We start from the raw sequence: 14071 nt of genomic DNA on the forward strand, positions 1-14071 counted from the left end.
ACAGGATTATCGCTGCGTCAACTCAATGGAACCGAAATCAGTCATTCCAGACCGCTATGAGAAATACCATCCCTTTTCCGTATCGCTGCAGATTTAGAGTTTCGAGGCATGCTTTTTGAGGGAATAAACTCAATTACTAGTCGCTGAAAGACCATGGTTGATTTAGTAGTTCGGCATTTTTTTATCTCCTGCTCACGGCATCAATACCCTTAAATCCGACAAACGACCACCATAGTATAAGTCCGTACGAAGTAACTACTAACTGCAACCGACTAATATGCCGTATGAGCCGATGCCTTGTTAGATTTCCATATGGAGAATAATTGCAATACATACAGTTTGCTTAGCAATGGACTTAAAATGAGCCCACAAATGCAATACTAAAATCCTGTTTATAGGTCACATCGTATTTGTAAGCTCTGGGAGATGAAGGATGCCCTCTCCTTATAAAAGAATTATAATACCCATTCAGTTCAACAATTTTCCTCCTTCGACTTGGACTTTTCCGTGTCTCACATAATCCTTCCATCTTCTCGCTATCAATCATCTTCAAAACATAGCGAAAGGATCTAATAGACATGAGGGATATCTTGAGAGAAGCCCCTTTGGGTCAACTCATTCGATTGGTCACTCGCAATACAGTCCTGCTCTATCCTGAGGAGTTTCCTGATTTCAAATTCCCAGCGACATACAATGCTGTTCTCAACTTGCCGGAAAAAGAGCGCGAACCCGTTGCTACCACGAAACCCACCAATGAACAAACACCACCATCGAACCCAGCAAGTAGCGAAAGTACATTTGCACCTCCGGAGACTCTTGAACGCGAGGAGGAAAACATCGAGCAACAACACCTACGCGATCATGATCTAGAAGGTTTGCATCTTAGCCGGACGAGGAGTCGACTAGAAACTGTCCCCTACTCTGAAGAACGATTGGAAATCGAAGCGACTCTTGCCCTTGAAAGGACACAGACGAGACCAATTGCCCCACAAAGGACAGCCGACGGCAACGTCCTCGTGGATTGGTATACCACTGATGATCCAGCAAACCCTCAGAACTGGTCCAACGCAAAACGATTCATTGTCTCCTTAATAATTTGCTTGTACACCTTCGTCGTCTACACTGGCTCCGCGATCTACACCTCGAGTGCGCAGGGCGTGATGGAAAGGTTCAATGTTGGACCAACAGCCGCATCGCTCCCGCTTTCCCTCTATGTCCTAGCCTACGGTATTGGGCCTCTGCTCTGGGCTCCTCTATCGGAGATTCCAGTCATCGGGAGATCTCCAGTCTACGCCGTAACAATGGCGCTATTTACTATCCTTTCCCTTCCCACCGCGCTTGTTGATAACTTCGCTGGCCTTCTGGTTCTGCGGTTCCTCCAAGGGTTCTTCGGGAGTCCTTGCCTGGCAATCGGGCCAGCCACGATGCAAGATATGTACTCTCTTCTCTACCTACCATATGCACTGTGAGTATTGATTCTCGGCAAGTAAAGAATATTGGCTTACGGATAAGTAGTACTGCTTGGGTCTCGGCGGCATACTGTGGGCCCTCTATTGGTCCCCTCCTCTCTGGATTTGCAGTGCCCGCCATGGGATGGCGGTGGTCACTGTGGGAAATCCTCTTGGTAGCCGGACCCATCTTCCTCGCCATGTTCATGCTCCTTCCTGAAACCTCTACCCCTAACATCCTCCTGCGTCGTGCCCACCGACTGCGAAAAGTAACAGGCGACAAGCGACTCCAAGCACAGTGTGAAATCGACCAGGAAAACCTCCGGCCTTCTGCTATCCTCCTGGATGCTATCATCAAGCCGATGGAGATTACCATTAAGGACCCAGCAATCGCATTCGTGAACCTGTATATGGCTCTGGTTTACGGCATTTACTACAGTTTCTTCGAGGTGTTTCCTCTAGTTTATCCCGTCTACTATGGGTTCTCGCTCGGCATGATTGGTGTCGTCTTCACCTGCGTACTCGTTGCCTGCCTAATTGGCATTGCTATCTACTGCCTGTACCTTCAGTTCATACTCATCCCCGATATCATTGCGCACGGTCTGCGCGCGCAGGAGTCCCGCCTGGTGCCTGCTCTCTTCGCCTGCTTTGGCCCTACAATCGGGCTCTTCATCTTCGGCTGGACCGCTCGCGCCAGCATCCACTGGATCGTGCCAACCATCGGCATCACTGTCTACGCTGCCAGCGTCTTCATCATCATGCAGTGTATCTTTGTCTACGTTCCTCTCTCGTACCCTCAATACGCTGCGTCTTTGTTCGCTGCGAATGACTTCTTGAGGAGTGCCCTGGCTTGTGGAAGTATCTTGTTCGCGAGACCACTGTTCATCAATCTTGGTGTAGCTAAGGGTGTCAGTGTCTTAGGTGGCTTAAGTGTGATTGGGATTTTTGGCATGTTTGGCCTCTGGACCTTCGGCGCGAAGTTGAGAGCGAGATCAAAGTTTGCTATTGTGTGACTTCAAAAGGAACGCAAATAAATGAGTGGTATAAATAGAAATCATTTCATGCGTAGTGGTCACAAACGGGCCGCCGGCCACTTTGATGCAGTTTATGCTCCATAATCGTTTTCTAAATCATGATATTCTGTTCTATATTCAGTGCACCCCCCCCCCCCACAATTCTTTCGTTGGCTGTATAATAGTTTCGAACAGTAGAACAGTTATAACGGACAATCACCTCGAGCGCAGTTCCTTGTTTGTTTAGCCCAGGTTCTGAGACTCAACGAGCAGCAACAGGGATACCAACTACGACAGTACATGGAGCACGGTACCTTGTTTGCTGAGAAGCCTCGATTCATATCGAAGACGCCAGCGAACTGACCTTCTGGTCGCTGAGCCACCCGGGGAGAAACTCCACTATGGACCAAGCCGTGACGAACAGACCCTACCTACTCACGAAATGCCATCTTTATCACGACAACTATGGGTCAGACCACCGTGCCACCTACTCGGAATGGAGCCTCCGGACGCGGTGCAACTCCGCCGCCAAAGCGGAGGAGAACGTATAGAAAGGTTCGGCCCTTCTCGAACGTTGCCACCCCGGCGAGGAAGGTTTATTAAGCTGAGCAGGACGCGATATCCGCACGATATCTCTTTGTTCCATTTCGACACACATGGCTATCTTCGCTAAGTCAATGGAATTAAAGTGGCCATTTCAGTCGCTATCTCCGAGCTATTTTCGCACTCCATGTGGAGACACAGAGCTATCCTCGAGTCAATGGCATTGAAATTAGTCATTCCATTCCCGATCTCCGCGCTATGCCCGCGCTATTTCCGTATTTCATGTGACAAACAGGATTATCGCTGCGTCAACTCAATGGAACCGAAATCAGTCATTCCAGACCGCTATGAGAAATACCATCCCTTTTCCGTATCGCTGCAGATTTAGAGTTTCGAGGCATGCTTTTTAACTTAATTATTAGCAGGTATACAATATATATTAACAGCAGATTTCATATTGGGCCATCTGGTCGGGTAATGAATACACAAATATTGATACTGCACCGCGGTGGCGTCAACCTTTGGCTTCGCACCGTTGGCAGTTCAGCAGAGGTCATTGACTTCTCAACGGCTTTGACTCACTCGTATTGTTTACAAATATCGCGGCAAGGAGGGCGATCCATGAAATAACCGTGATAGTCACTCAGTCCGGATCGCCCGCCCAGCCCAACATTCCTCCTTACATAAATCCGTGCAGTCTGCGGCCATCAGATCAACAATCATGGCGACTACAACGAGGCCATATTCTGGCAAGAATGAGGATGACCCTGCATCCCCGAATGACGTCAAGTATTCGCATGATGAAGCTGACCACTCCTATGACGCCTCTTACCATGATGGCTCCCCTGCTGGAGGCCCTAATTCACTGCCCATGCAGAAAAGGCGGCGAGTTGGCCGGGCATGTGACGAGTGTCGCAGAAAAAGATCAAGTGCGACGGCAAGCAGCCGTGCACCCATTGCGCAGTTCATAGTTATCGTACGCCTGGCTCTTTTGTGCGCTTGATAATGCAAGAAATCGTTCGTGGCCTAACAGTCATTCTGTAGAATGTTCCTCTGCCCAGCCCTCCAAACGCCGTCGAAACCCTGCCCCGCAATATGTCGCGGCCCTCGAAAATCGCCTATCCAAGGCCGAAGCCCTGCTCCGCACAGTGCTTCCCAACGCCGAACATGATGACCCGCAACTCGACGTGTACGCGAAAGAACAGCGATGGACCCCCGCTCAAAAGGAAACGCAAGCGACTGAAAGCGCCAAACCGTTGAGCGTACAACCGGACCCAGCGCCAGAAGCCGGAGATGAGGGATTACTCGAGACAATGGTCGATAACTCGGGTTGCTTAGATCGTGATGACCAGGGTCATTTTGATTATCATGGACACACGTCGGGAATGACTTTTGTTCGTCGATTACGCAAACAGCTCGGCACCGCAGAGATTAGGCCCTCGATTTCGGCGCATATGCTGGATAGCCCGAAGTCCATTTCTGAATCGCCCCAGGTTACCACCTTGCCTCATACACATGAACTGCCTCCTCGAAGGATAGCTCGCCAATTGTGTCATAATGCGATTGACCATGCCTGCTCCTTGATGAGATTTGTGCACGAGCCCTCGTTTTTCGCAAGTCTCGAGCGCATCTACGACACCCCTCCGGAGCAATTCACAGACGAGGAGAACTCCTTCCTGCCGCTTTTGTATATCGTCATTGCTGTTGGGTGCTTGTTCTCTGATGATGGAGCCGGAACCCTAGATTGTTCTGGCTACGAGGGCACAATAGGCCAAGGGTATGTTTCCTTATTGATCTGTCATTGATCATGGCCAACAACTCATCCCCTTTTACAGGTTCCAATTTTTCAAGGCTGGGCGACAATTGCTGGAGGTTACTGACTGCCGTGACTTGCTTTCTCTCCAAGCAATTTGTTTCATGGTGCTTTTCCTTCAATCTTCTACCAAGTTGAGCACATGTTATTCCTACGTGAGAATTGCGCTTCGTTCAGCACTGCGATTGGGTCTCCATCGCACCGTCACGGCAGACTTCAAGCCTGTTGAGCGTGAACTTCGGAAGCGCATATTTTGGGTCGTCCGCAATATGGATGTTTACGTGAGCACCCTCCTGGGTCTCCCTCAAATGCTAAGTGACGACGACATTGACCAGGAGTACCCGATGGAGGTTGATTGGGATTTCATTACCACAGAGGGAATCACGAAACCGCCGTCTCACTACACACCGCTAATGGCTGGGTGCAATGCGCACATACGCCTTTCCAATATCATTCTGAAGGTGGTTAAATATATCTATCCCGCCAAGAATGCTCGCTATCGCTCCAAGTCAGACCAGCGATATATGGTCAGCCATTCTAAAGTCCGGGAGATTGAGCGGGATCTGCAAAATTGGATGGAGGAATTGCCTCCGGCTCTGCGGCCGGGTACAGAAGTGTCGCCCCAATTGGAACGGTCAGTCCCAACGGTACTCGTGTCGTACCTAAAGAATTTCGACTAACATTCCTTAGGGTTAGGCAATTATTGCGTATCAGTTATGCCCATGTGCAGATGGCCATGTACCGTCCTTTCCTTCGCTACGTCTCCGGTGGTTCTCAAGCCCGTAGCGTGGATAAGCGATCCTATGCCTGCGCAGCGGCTTGTGTCAGTGTCTCTCGAAACATCGTTCACATCACGACCGGCATGCAAAAGAGAGGCTTGCTTAATGGACCGTTCTGGTTCACCATGTATACGACCTATTTTGCTATTCTTTCTTTGATCTTCTTTGTAATTGAAAACCCCCATTCACCGACGACCAAAAATGGTGCCCTGAAAGATGCCGTGGAGGGCAAGAACACCTTGGCCGGTTTGGCCAAGAAGAGTTTGGTTGCCGACCGGTGTTTGCAGAGCTTAAACGTATGTGTTTCCCATGATAAATTTTGAATGACCATGACTGATTAGACTGCAGTGCCTCTTCAGGACTTTGCCTGGGATATTGAGGAATAGCCAGAGCTCTAATACGCCGGTCAATCTCAAGCGACCCGCGCAATCTAACCGCGCTGCCGATCCTAAGCATACCCACGCTTCATTCGAGAAAATATTGCCACATCGTTCAAACACCTTCCCAACGCCCGTAATGTCCCAGCCTTCCACACCCGATCCTTTGAATCCTTGGCAACAAAGCCTGTACAAGACAAAGGCCGCCAACAACCGGACCAGTGATATTAGTAGCCAGCCAACATGGATTTCAAACATACCCGAGCTACTGAAGGAAACCATGTCGACTCCAGAACAGATCTCTTCAGTAGGCTCCATGAACCCGTCTCTGTCCAACCAGGAGCCATCGAGCTTGGCATGGACTAAGCAATTCACCAACCCGGCCAAGCTCCAAGACCTTATGCCAATGATGCTCCCGTCCGACAACCCATTCGCTTTATCCACCCAGCTCATGTCTACATTGGAAGATGACCACTTCCAACATGACCACGGAATGCCCTCCTCGGGATATCCTTTCGACTCAACACCGCAGCCAACAGGCATGGGACCAACTACACCAGGCGACTTGTCCAGCGTTGGAGTCACTATCCCAAACTTGTACTTTAACAGTATCCCGTATTTCCCCGTCGAAAATCCCTCGGCGATCAAGTCATCAGTGCCAAGCCATTTCCACGCCTCTGATCCCCGAAGCTTGTCACGGATTCACTCCCCAATCTTGCTGGGCCATACCCCAACCGAGCCACTCAGCATTCCGGACTTGGTCTCGATACCGAACCAGAACGTTTGGCACGGATACAATCTCCAGTCGAACCCGAACAACACAGTCAACAACAACTTCAACATGGCTCCGGAATCCGCGACGCGACAACAAATGCCAAACCCCAATGGGTTGTCGGATTTCAGCATGGGCATGGATGAAACGATGGACATGAACATGGACCTGGGGATATCGTTCGACGATCTTTTCGGCAACAATGCCACCTATCGACTCAACAATGCGTCGTCTGAAAGTTGAAGTAAATGGCTGAATGCAACGCGTAATCTGATTTATGATATTATCTGGCTATTATGAAAATAAACTATTATGAGAACTGAAATCTTGGTGCAGACTGTTGATACCTGGTTGGCGTTTTGGGTGTCGTAGCTATATACACATACAAAACATGTACAGTCTGAATCGCTGTCGATTTAAGTTCAAATTGATTCTGCCCATGACGTCTTATTTATAGCTTAGACTGCATACTTCGACTCATAGCTCGATAAACTCGAAGGATGCTCTTCGGGGTAGGGATCTGTTAGAGACCCTCAATGACTCGCCCATCTCAACGTCCTGACGCAAGCTCTCTCCTTCAACATGGTCCTCCTTAGCGCCAACCCTTTCTCGCACATATATCCAATTCCTATACGACCTGATCTCCACCGGCTGAGACGGTCAAATTAAGTTGATTCTCTTATCTCTTGCGATTCTCGTGGCTTCGGGCTTAGCTCACCGGAATGTGAGTATCCATGAAGCTGCTAGTTTCCCCTGCACTCTTCCCAGATCTTTTTATCCTCCTAACCCCACGCATTTTTCGTCCCACAAAATATCCAGTACATGAAAACAAGCTTTGGTGGGCTCAAGTCTTGCTGCACTCGTTATCAGGGATCTCGCTTTCGGCGATTTCTTCCGAGTTATGGCATAGAGCCACTTTGTTGTGGCCAGCTTGGCATCTGGGTTCCCCTTCAGACACCAGACAACTACAAAAGATTCATGCCTGTAAATGCTATCTTTTATTGCAAAAGGCTAATCAGCTGGGTATCATGAAAGGCAAAAAGGGACTTCCAGTACCACGTAATTGTTCCGAGGTTGTGACAGGCTGAGCATCTCGTCTAGCAACAGTGGCTGCCTGCAATTCCGCCATACTGCCTAGCCAGAAAGGCACGGGAGTCGGAGCCGAGGCATATCCTGTCTCAGGTTGCTGTCGCTCTAGCATTGCCCCGGATGAGCGGATAAAAGTGAGATAGTCTGACCGGCCCGGAACGGAAGGAAGCGTGCCACGCAGAATGACTCATACGGCATATTAATGAATTGCGATTCCTAAATTAGTTAATTCGCATAAACTTTGGTGGCTGTTTGCCCGGATTTAAAGGCATGTATGCCGTGAGCCGGAGATAGGCAAAACCCCGAACTGTATCTTCAACCAAGGTCATCCTGGTCAGCTTGTCGATCTAATTGGGGGCTGGCCTGGTTCACTGGAGTGTTTATTACCGGGGTCATTTACCCTGACTAGATCAATATCTTCATATGCTTTGGACGAAGACACCCCCAGACTGCAACCATGGCTTTGAATATTACGGTACGTCGGTGCAACCGGTCTCCGGAAAATGGCACTAATCAGTAGAAGACCTTCAACAACGTCATCAATAATGAGTTGACTTCCACGGCAAAAACCCGCCATGGGACCAATCCTGCAAACCGGCAGCCCAACCCTGAGGTGCCCGTTTCCACCGCCGAAGACCTCGATCGTGCCGTGACCGCTGCTCGCCAGGCCTTCCGTCAGTGGTCCAAGACCTCTTTCAACAAACGTCGGGCTGCGATCAAGGCTTTCGCCGGTCAGATCGAAGCGAATAAGGATGCTCTAGCGGCGCTATTGACCCAGGAGCAAGGCAAGCCCCTGGATCAGTCCCACGTGGAAGTGGGAAAGGCAGTCCAGTGGTGTCTCGCCCTAAGTGCCATCAAAATCCCGGAGACAGTGGTGCAGGATAATGAAGAGGCGAAGATCACCCAGCGCTATGTCCCGATGGGAGTGGCCGGTGCCATTGTGCCCTGGAACTTCCCCGTTCTTCTGGCGATTGGCAAGATCGTCCCTGCGATCTACACTGGTAACGCGGTCATCGTAAAGGCCTCTCCCTACACCCCATACTGCAGCCTCAAGCTGGGTGAGCTTGCCGCCCGCTGCTTCCCCCCCGGTGTGATGCAGGTCCTCAGCGGTGGGGATGACCTGGGTCCCATGATCACAGAGCATCCAGGCATCAACAAGATTAGCTTCACTGGTTCCATAGCCACTGGTCGGCGGGTGATGGCTAGCTGTGCAAAGACGCTGAAGCGAGTGACGCTCGAGCTTGGTGGCAATGATCCAGCCATCATCTGCGACGATATAGATATCGACGCCGTCATCCCCAAGGTAAACAAACCCGCTCTACCCGAGTCCACTTAACTAACTCCACAGGTGGCCATTCTCTCCTTTCTTTGCTCCAGCCAGATCTGCATGATGATCAAGCGTCTCTACGTGCACGAGAAGATCTACGACCAGTTCCGGGACAAGCTCGTGCAGTTCGTCCAGGCCCTTAAGGTGGGCGAAGGTACCGAGCCAGATGTCTTCTTCGGTCCAGTCCAGAATAGCATGCAGTTTGACAAGGCCAATGATCTACTCTGCAGTATCGCCTCTGATGGCCTCAAGCCCGTCCTGGGCGGCACCATCACCGACTCCAGTGGCTATTTCGTCACGCCCACCATCATCGATAACCCGCCCGAGACATCGCGCGTGGTGCAGGAAGAGCCGTTCGCTCCTATCCTGCCGATCTTGAAGTGGACCGACGAGGAAGATGTTCTGACACGCGCCAACGCTGCTGAGACTGGACTGGGAGCATCAGTGTGGAGTAAAGACCTATCCCGGGCGAAACGCATGGCGGATCAGCTCGAAGCCGGGAGCGTGTGGATCAACAGTCACTTCGATGTGACGCCTGAAGCCCCATTCGGTGGACACAAAGCAAGCGGTATGGGTACGGAATGTGGTCTTAATGGCTTGACGGCGTACTGCAACTCACAGACGTTGTGGGTCAAGAGTATGTGAAGGGCGGGGCATAGTTAATTGACGGTATCTCACTCCATGTTTTCTTTGTCTACTATTTCTATGACAGAATTTCCACATCGCAATTCATGAACTTCGTATCATGCCCAGCCTAGGTAACCCATATTTTGAATTGAAGTTTTATTTGACAGGCTATCGCTTTGTCCACCAGACCAACAACGTGCGTGCTCCACAACCTTGCAACTCCCTCGTTGCGCCTTGCGTTCGATCTCGCGTTCATCCATAGTAATGAGCTCGCTGCCACGAACCAGCAACCCAAGGAATCCTAAATCCGTTATAGTTGTCAAATGTGGCCCGAACCATTTTTTTTCTCCTGATTTTTGTAAAGATATGAGTCTAGAGTGATGATAAAAAAGTGTGAGCCATACCACTCCCACATTGTGGGGTCAGGTTCGCCAAACCAGAGCTTGCGATCGGGATTTGCGAAGTCCATTATCTTCCATCCATACTTTCCGCACCTGTCGCTCAATTTGGAATACATTTTGACCAATCAGTGACGAAAGACCTTCAACTCTAGGGTAAGGAACTTCGGAAGACAAAGTATTTGCCACCTAAGTCTGTTTGATGTAACATAATTCAATAGCCGGTAGGACTCGGTCTGAGAATTCATTGCTGTTTCCTTTCAACGTACAGTAATTAGCCGAGTAAGGTTGGGCTGGTAAGACGGCTATATAAAGACCCATGGAACCGGGATGAGTGTCCTCGTGACAAGATCAGGACACGGTAGCAAAGGGGCTGCCTGGAAATTTCTGAAGTGTCTGGATTCTTATCAACCTAGGAAATATGCCTGGTTGAATTTACAGAGGTCTGATTGTGTTTGATTGGAAAGGTGGATCGAAAGTAGAATGATACATAGTGTAGAGGCTGAGGCATACGATTTGATTTCGATCCACACCCTAGTCAGGTTTGACGAGAAGCAAAGTTTTTCTGAGTCAACCCAAGACTAGCAGGTTCGACTCAAGTCATAGGAGAAAGCTAGCTTCACAGAGACCGTGGAATCAGGAGCGAAAACCCCAAATCATTTCGACAACTGAGTTTCGAGTAACCATGGAAACGCTCGCTCGGTGAGAGAATGCGGTTGTTATAAATGATCTTCATGGAAAGCTTAATTACAAGCTTTTGCTCCATTGACTTTTTGGCGTTGGTTAAATCTGTGCCCACAATTTCAAGAGCATTGAAGGAAAATATTGGGGCACACTGACCACGATATAGACCTTTTCAGATATCAGTATTGTAAAGGACCAGAATCGTGTTTGAAATTGTAAATTTCTCTATCGCTAGAGTCATAGTAAAGATGCGCCGGGTGCTTGAAGATAGACTTTTCGGGACCGCAGATGGGCCGGCCCACAATGCCAGCTCCTGTCATTTTCGTGAGCCAATCGGGTTTTCGGCTTTCAGTGCAAAAGGCGGGGACCCGGTTACGTAAGCCATTGTGTCGAAGATTAGCATAGATTTTCATACGCTGTCTACTAGAGTTGTCAGACTGGCGATCGAATTGGAGCAGATAGGGAGAGGAAGTGTCGAGTTCGAAGAGGTTAAACTGATTAAGGGAAAGGTTGATGCAGGAAAATATGTATTGCTTCTAGAACGCGTTAGGCTAGATAGACAAAACAGCAACTTGCCATTCGACGGAGGACCAATCACTCTCTTGCGAGGGCAACTAGGAGAACACGACCGCGGTTCGGATCTCTATTGCCAAAAGTGTGTGATATTCCAAATGCCTCATCTGCCTCAACCGACCTCCCAAGCAACAAAGACCTGTTCCATCCGTACGCTGACGCCCCGTCAAGTCTAGGCTTGTGGGTCGTGTCTGGACCTTTGCAAACCCTTCCAATCTCTTCTCCAGGCCACAAATAGAACCTCCTTGATCTACTGTCCCGTGGGTCGTCGCTGGGATCTGCATTGCGGAACCGTACCTGCGTCTGTCTAAATTCACGCGCGGTGTTTGATTGGTCCGTTGGGTGCTATTTGTGTCCAGGGTCTCATCAATGTGACAGTAGCGTTCCAATCTGGCGAGGGGGTGGCGATCACGAGAACCTAGCTCGTGAGCCATGGTAGCTGAAATAATTCACTTCGTTGTCCTGGAAACTGGGCTCGGGTTCCTATTCTGGGCTTTCCAACAAGGTCTAGACTTTTTGATTCTCCGTCAAAGAATACAGCCAACATCCTGGATTTGGGAGTAGGTTCGCAGTGTCTGTGGCGCCAGGTAGCAGAACTTCCAGTGAAGGCAACATCAGTTGGCCGCGAGCAACAGAAAATAAGTACCGTTCGAGCAGTGCGGGGCTAGGAGATAGACAAAATTCTAGTGGGATCAATGGGAGGCACTCCTTGAGGCCAACAACCGGTACACTATTTCAGCGTTGTCAAACATTTCAATCCTCTTCAACGAGACGGTGGCCCATAACCAGAATGATCTGGTGTAGAGGTAAAGCGCGTTGAGCGATTTGATTGCAATTTCAATGATATGTAGGAATCATATTTTTGCGGCGTTACTTTCTTCTCAACAGGTGATGATAATGGTTCACCACGCTCAACGTACGATTTTGAGAGGAATGAGTCCAGGCTAGACTTGACTCTGTAGGCCACAAAGTCTCCAGACATCAGTTCAACGTCATTGCGATCGCTTCAACGCCTACCAACGAAGTAATTTTTCTCGCTACCATCTGCGCAATTGGTTCCTTGGTAGAGACGTAGCCAAAAAATTATAAAAGGGTCCAGGTTCCCAGCCGAAAGAAATCAGGACTTCGGTCTTCACACTCCGATGTGTCATGGTGTCCCTCTTTTGCCTGCGGGCTTGGGAGGTTCCGTGACCACGGCTGTCGCTGCCACGAGCCCAGCGATGTAAAAATGTGCTCCCTCGTTGCCCCGAGCCCCGCGAGTGTAAAAATGTGCTCCCTCGCTGCCCCGAGCCCCGCGAGTGTAAAAATGTGCTCCCTCGTTGCCCCGAGCCCCGCGAGTGTAAAAATGTGCTCCCTCGCTGCCCTGAGCCCCGCGAGCGTAAAAAGGTGCTTCGCAGGACGAGCTCTGCGTCAACAAATATGCTTCGCAGGGGATTGCTGCGTGAACAAGGCCTCTAGCGATGTGCAGGCACCTCTCCGTGGTGCTAGGGACCAGTATTCGAGTATTCAAGAGTACTCGAAGAAGCCAAGATCTGCACACCATCTTGATGATGTATTTTGTAGTTCAAAATCATCATTAGAGAAATAAAATGAGCCCTAGATAGAAGCAAATCAATATCAGAATCGTAAATTCAAGATTCAACCTTCGTTATCGAATGCCGTATTCCCAACCCTCCTGTCTTCATGGTTTGCGGTCCGCTAGTCTTCCCGCCGCAATAGAATGTATCTGCCATCAGGGCGTGGAGCGAACAAAACGGTGAGTATTTTGGTGCGTCGTGGATGTGTTGACCGGGCGTTGATGAGCGTTGATGGTCGTTGATGAACGTTGATGAACGTTGATGGGTGTTGATAAACGTTGATGAACGTTGATGGTCGTTGATGAATGTTGATGAACGTTGATGGGTGTTGATAAACGTTGATGAACGTTGATGAGCGTTGACGATAGTATGGACGAGGGTGTTGATGTGTGTATTGTGGTATATGGCCAGGCGGTGAAGTTGAGTGATGGTCACTAGACTTCAGCAAAGCCCAACCAAGCCCATTTCTATGCACACAACTACGGTATTGGCATTCATAACCCTGCTGATTAATGTCTGTTTTTTATGCATGTTCTAGTCTATAAGCCCAGATCTCGGCCCGACGTTTTCCCTGGCCCAATCCGGGGGTTCAACCACTCCAAGAAGCAAGATATCAAGGTTCAACGGCAACGACCTGGTAATAAAAGTCATGGAAACAATGGCTACACTATAGACCCGATTGAATAGCAATTACCAAGAAAAAGTCGAATTTGACCAGGATTTTGTACTATTCTGGCACTTAGAGGATTAGTGAGCGTCAGCACATAGATATATATATTTCATATAGACAGAAGTAGGTGTATCTTCCCGTTCAAGTATGACACTTTCATCAGTGGAACTCGTCATTTGTAGGTTTATAGGATTCAATTTCATACCAAAAGCTAGCTAACTTCTCACAATGAGTGTCTGTTTCCACAGATAATTGATACTGGGAAAATCTGCATTTTTTATGCAAATGCCAAGAATTGGCATGTCTGTATTGTTTTCGGCCCATAGCCCATCTGCGGGTTGGGGTCGGGTTGGGCTTTTGGGCCGGTCCGGAAGTCTACCT

General features: G+C 49.4%; 3 protein-coding genes across 3 annotated transcripts; all 3 read left to right on the forward strand.

Annotated features, from left to right (window-relative positions):
* Positions 1-578: 578 nt before the first annotated feature.
* Positions 579-2461, forward strand: N7471_013874 (MFS transporter; the record flags this gene model as incomplete). The annotated part of the gene is made up of 2 exons (XM_057286592.1): positions 579-1465; positions 1516-2461. The coding sequence occupies 2 exons, from the start codon at positions 579-581 to the stop codon at positions 2459-2461; spliced, it is 1833 nt and encodes a 610-aa protein (XP_057129071.1).
* A 1264-nt stretch (positions 2462-3725) lies between these two features.
* Positions 3726-6988, forward strand: N7471_013875 (fungal specific transcription factor domain-containing protein; the record flags this gene model as incomplete). Its single annotated transcript, XM_057286593.1, has 5 exons — positions 3726-3980; positions 4066-4781; positions 4840-5451; positions 5508-5892; positions 5945-6988. The coding sequence occupies 5 exons, from the start codon at positions 3726-3728 to the stop codon at positions 6986-6988; spliced, it is 3012 nt and encodes a 1003-aa protein (XP_057129072.1).
* Positions 6989-8291: 1303 nt separating this feature from the next.
* On the forward strand, positions 8292-9806 carry N7471_013876 (aldehyde dehydrogenase family protein; the record flags this gene model as incomplete). Its single annotated transcript, XM_057286594.1, has 3 exons — positions 8292-8309; positions 8358-9137; positions 9183-9806. 3 exons carry the CDS (start codon positions 8292-8294, stop codon positions 9804-9806), a joined length of 1422 nt encoding a protein of 473 aa, XP_057129073.1.
* Positions 9807-14071: the final 4265 nt, after the last annotated feature.

Source organism: Penicillium samsonianum (assembly GCF_028829775.1).
Source record: "Penicillium samsonianum strain IBT 33392 chromosome Unknown utg000010l_segment0_segment0, whole genome shotgun sequence".
Classification (NCBI taxonomy): domain Eukaryota; kingdom Fungi; phylum Ascomycota; class Eurotiomycetes; order Eurotiales; family Aspergillaceae; genus Penicillium; species Penicillium samsonianum.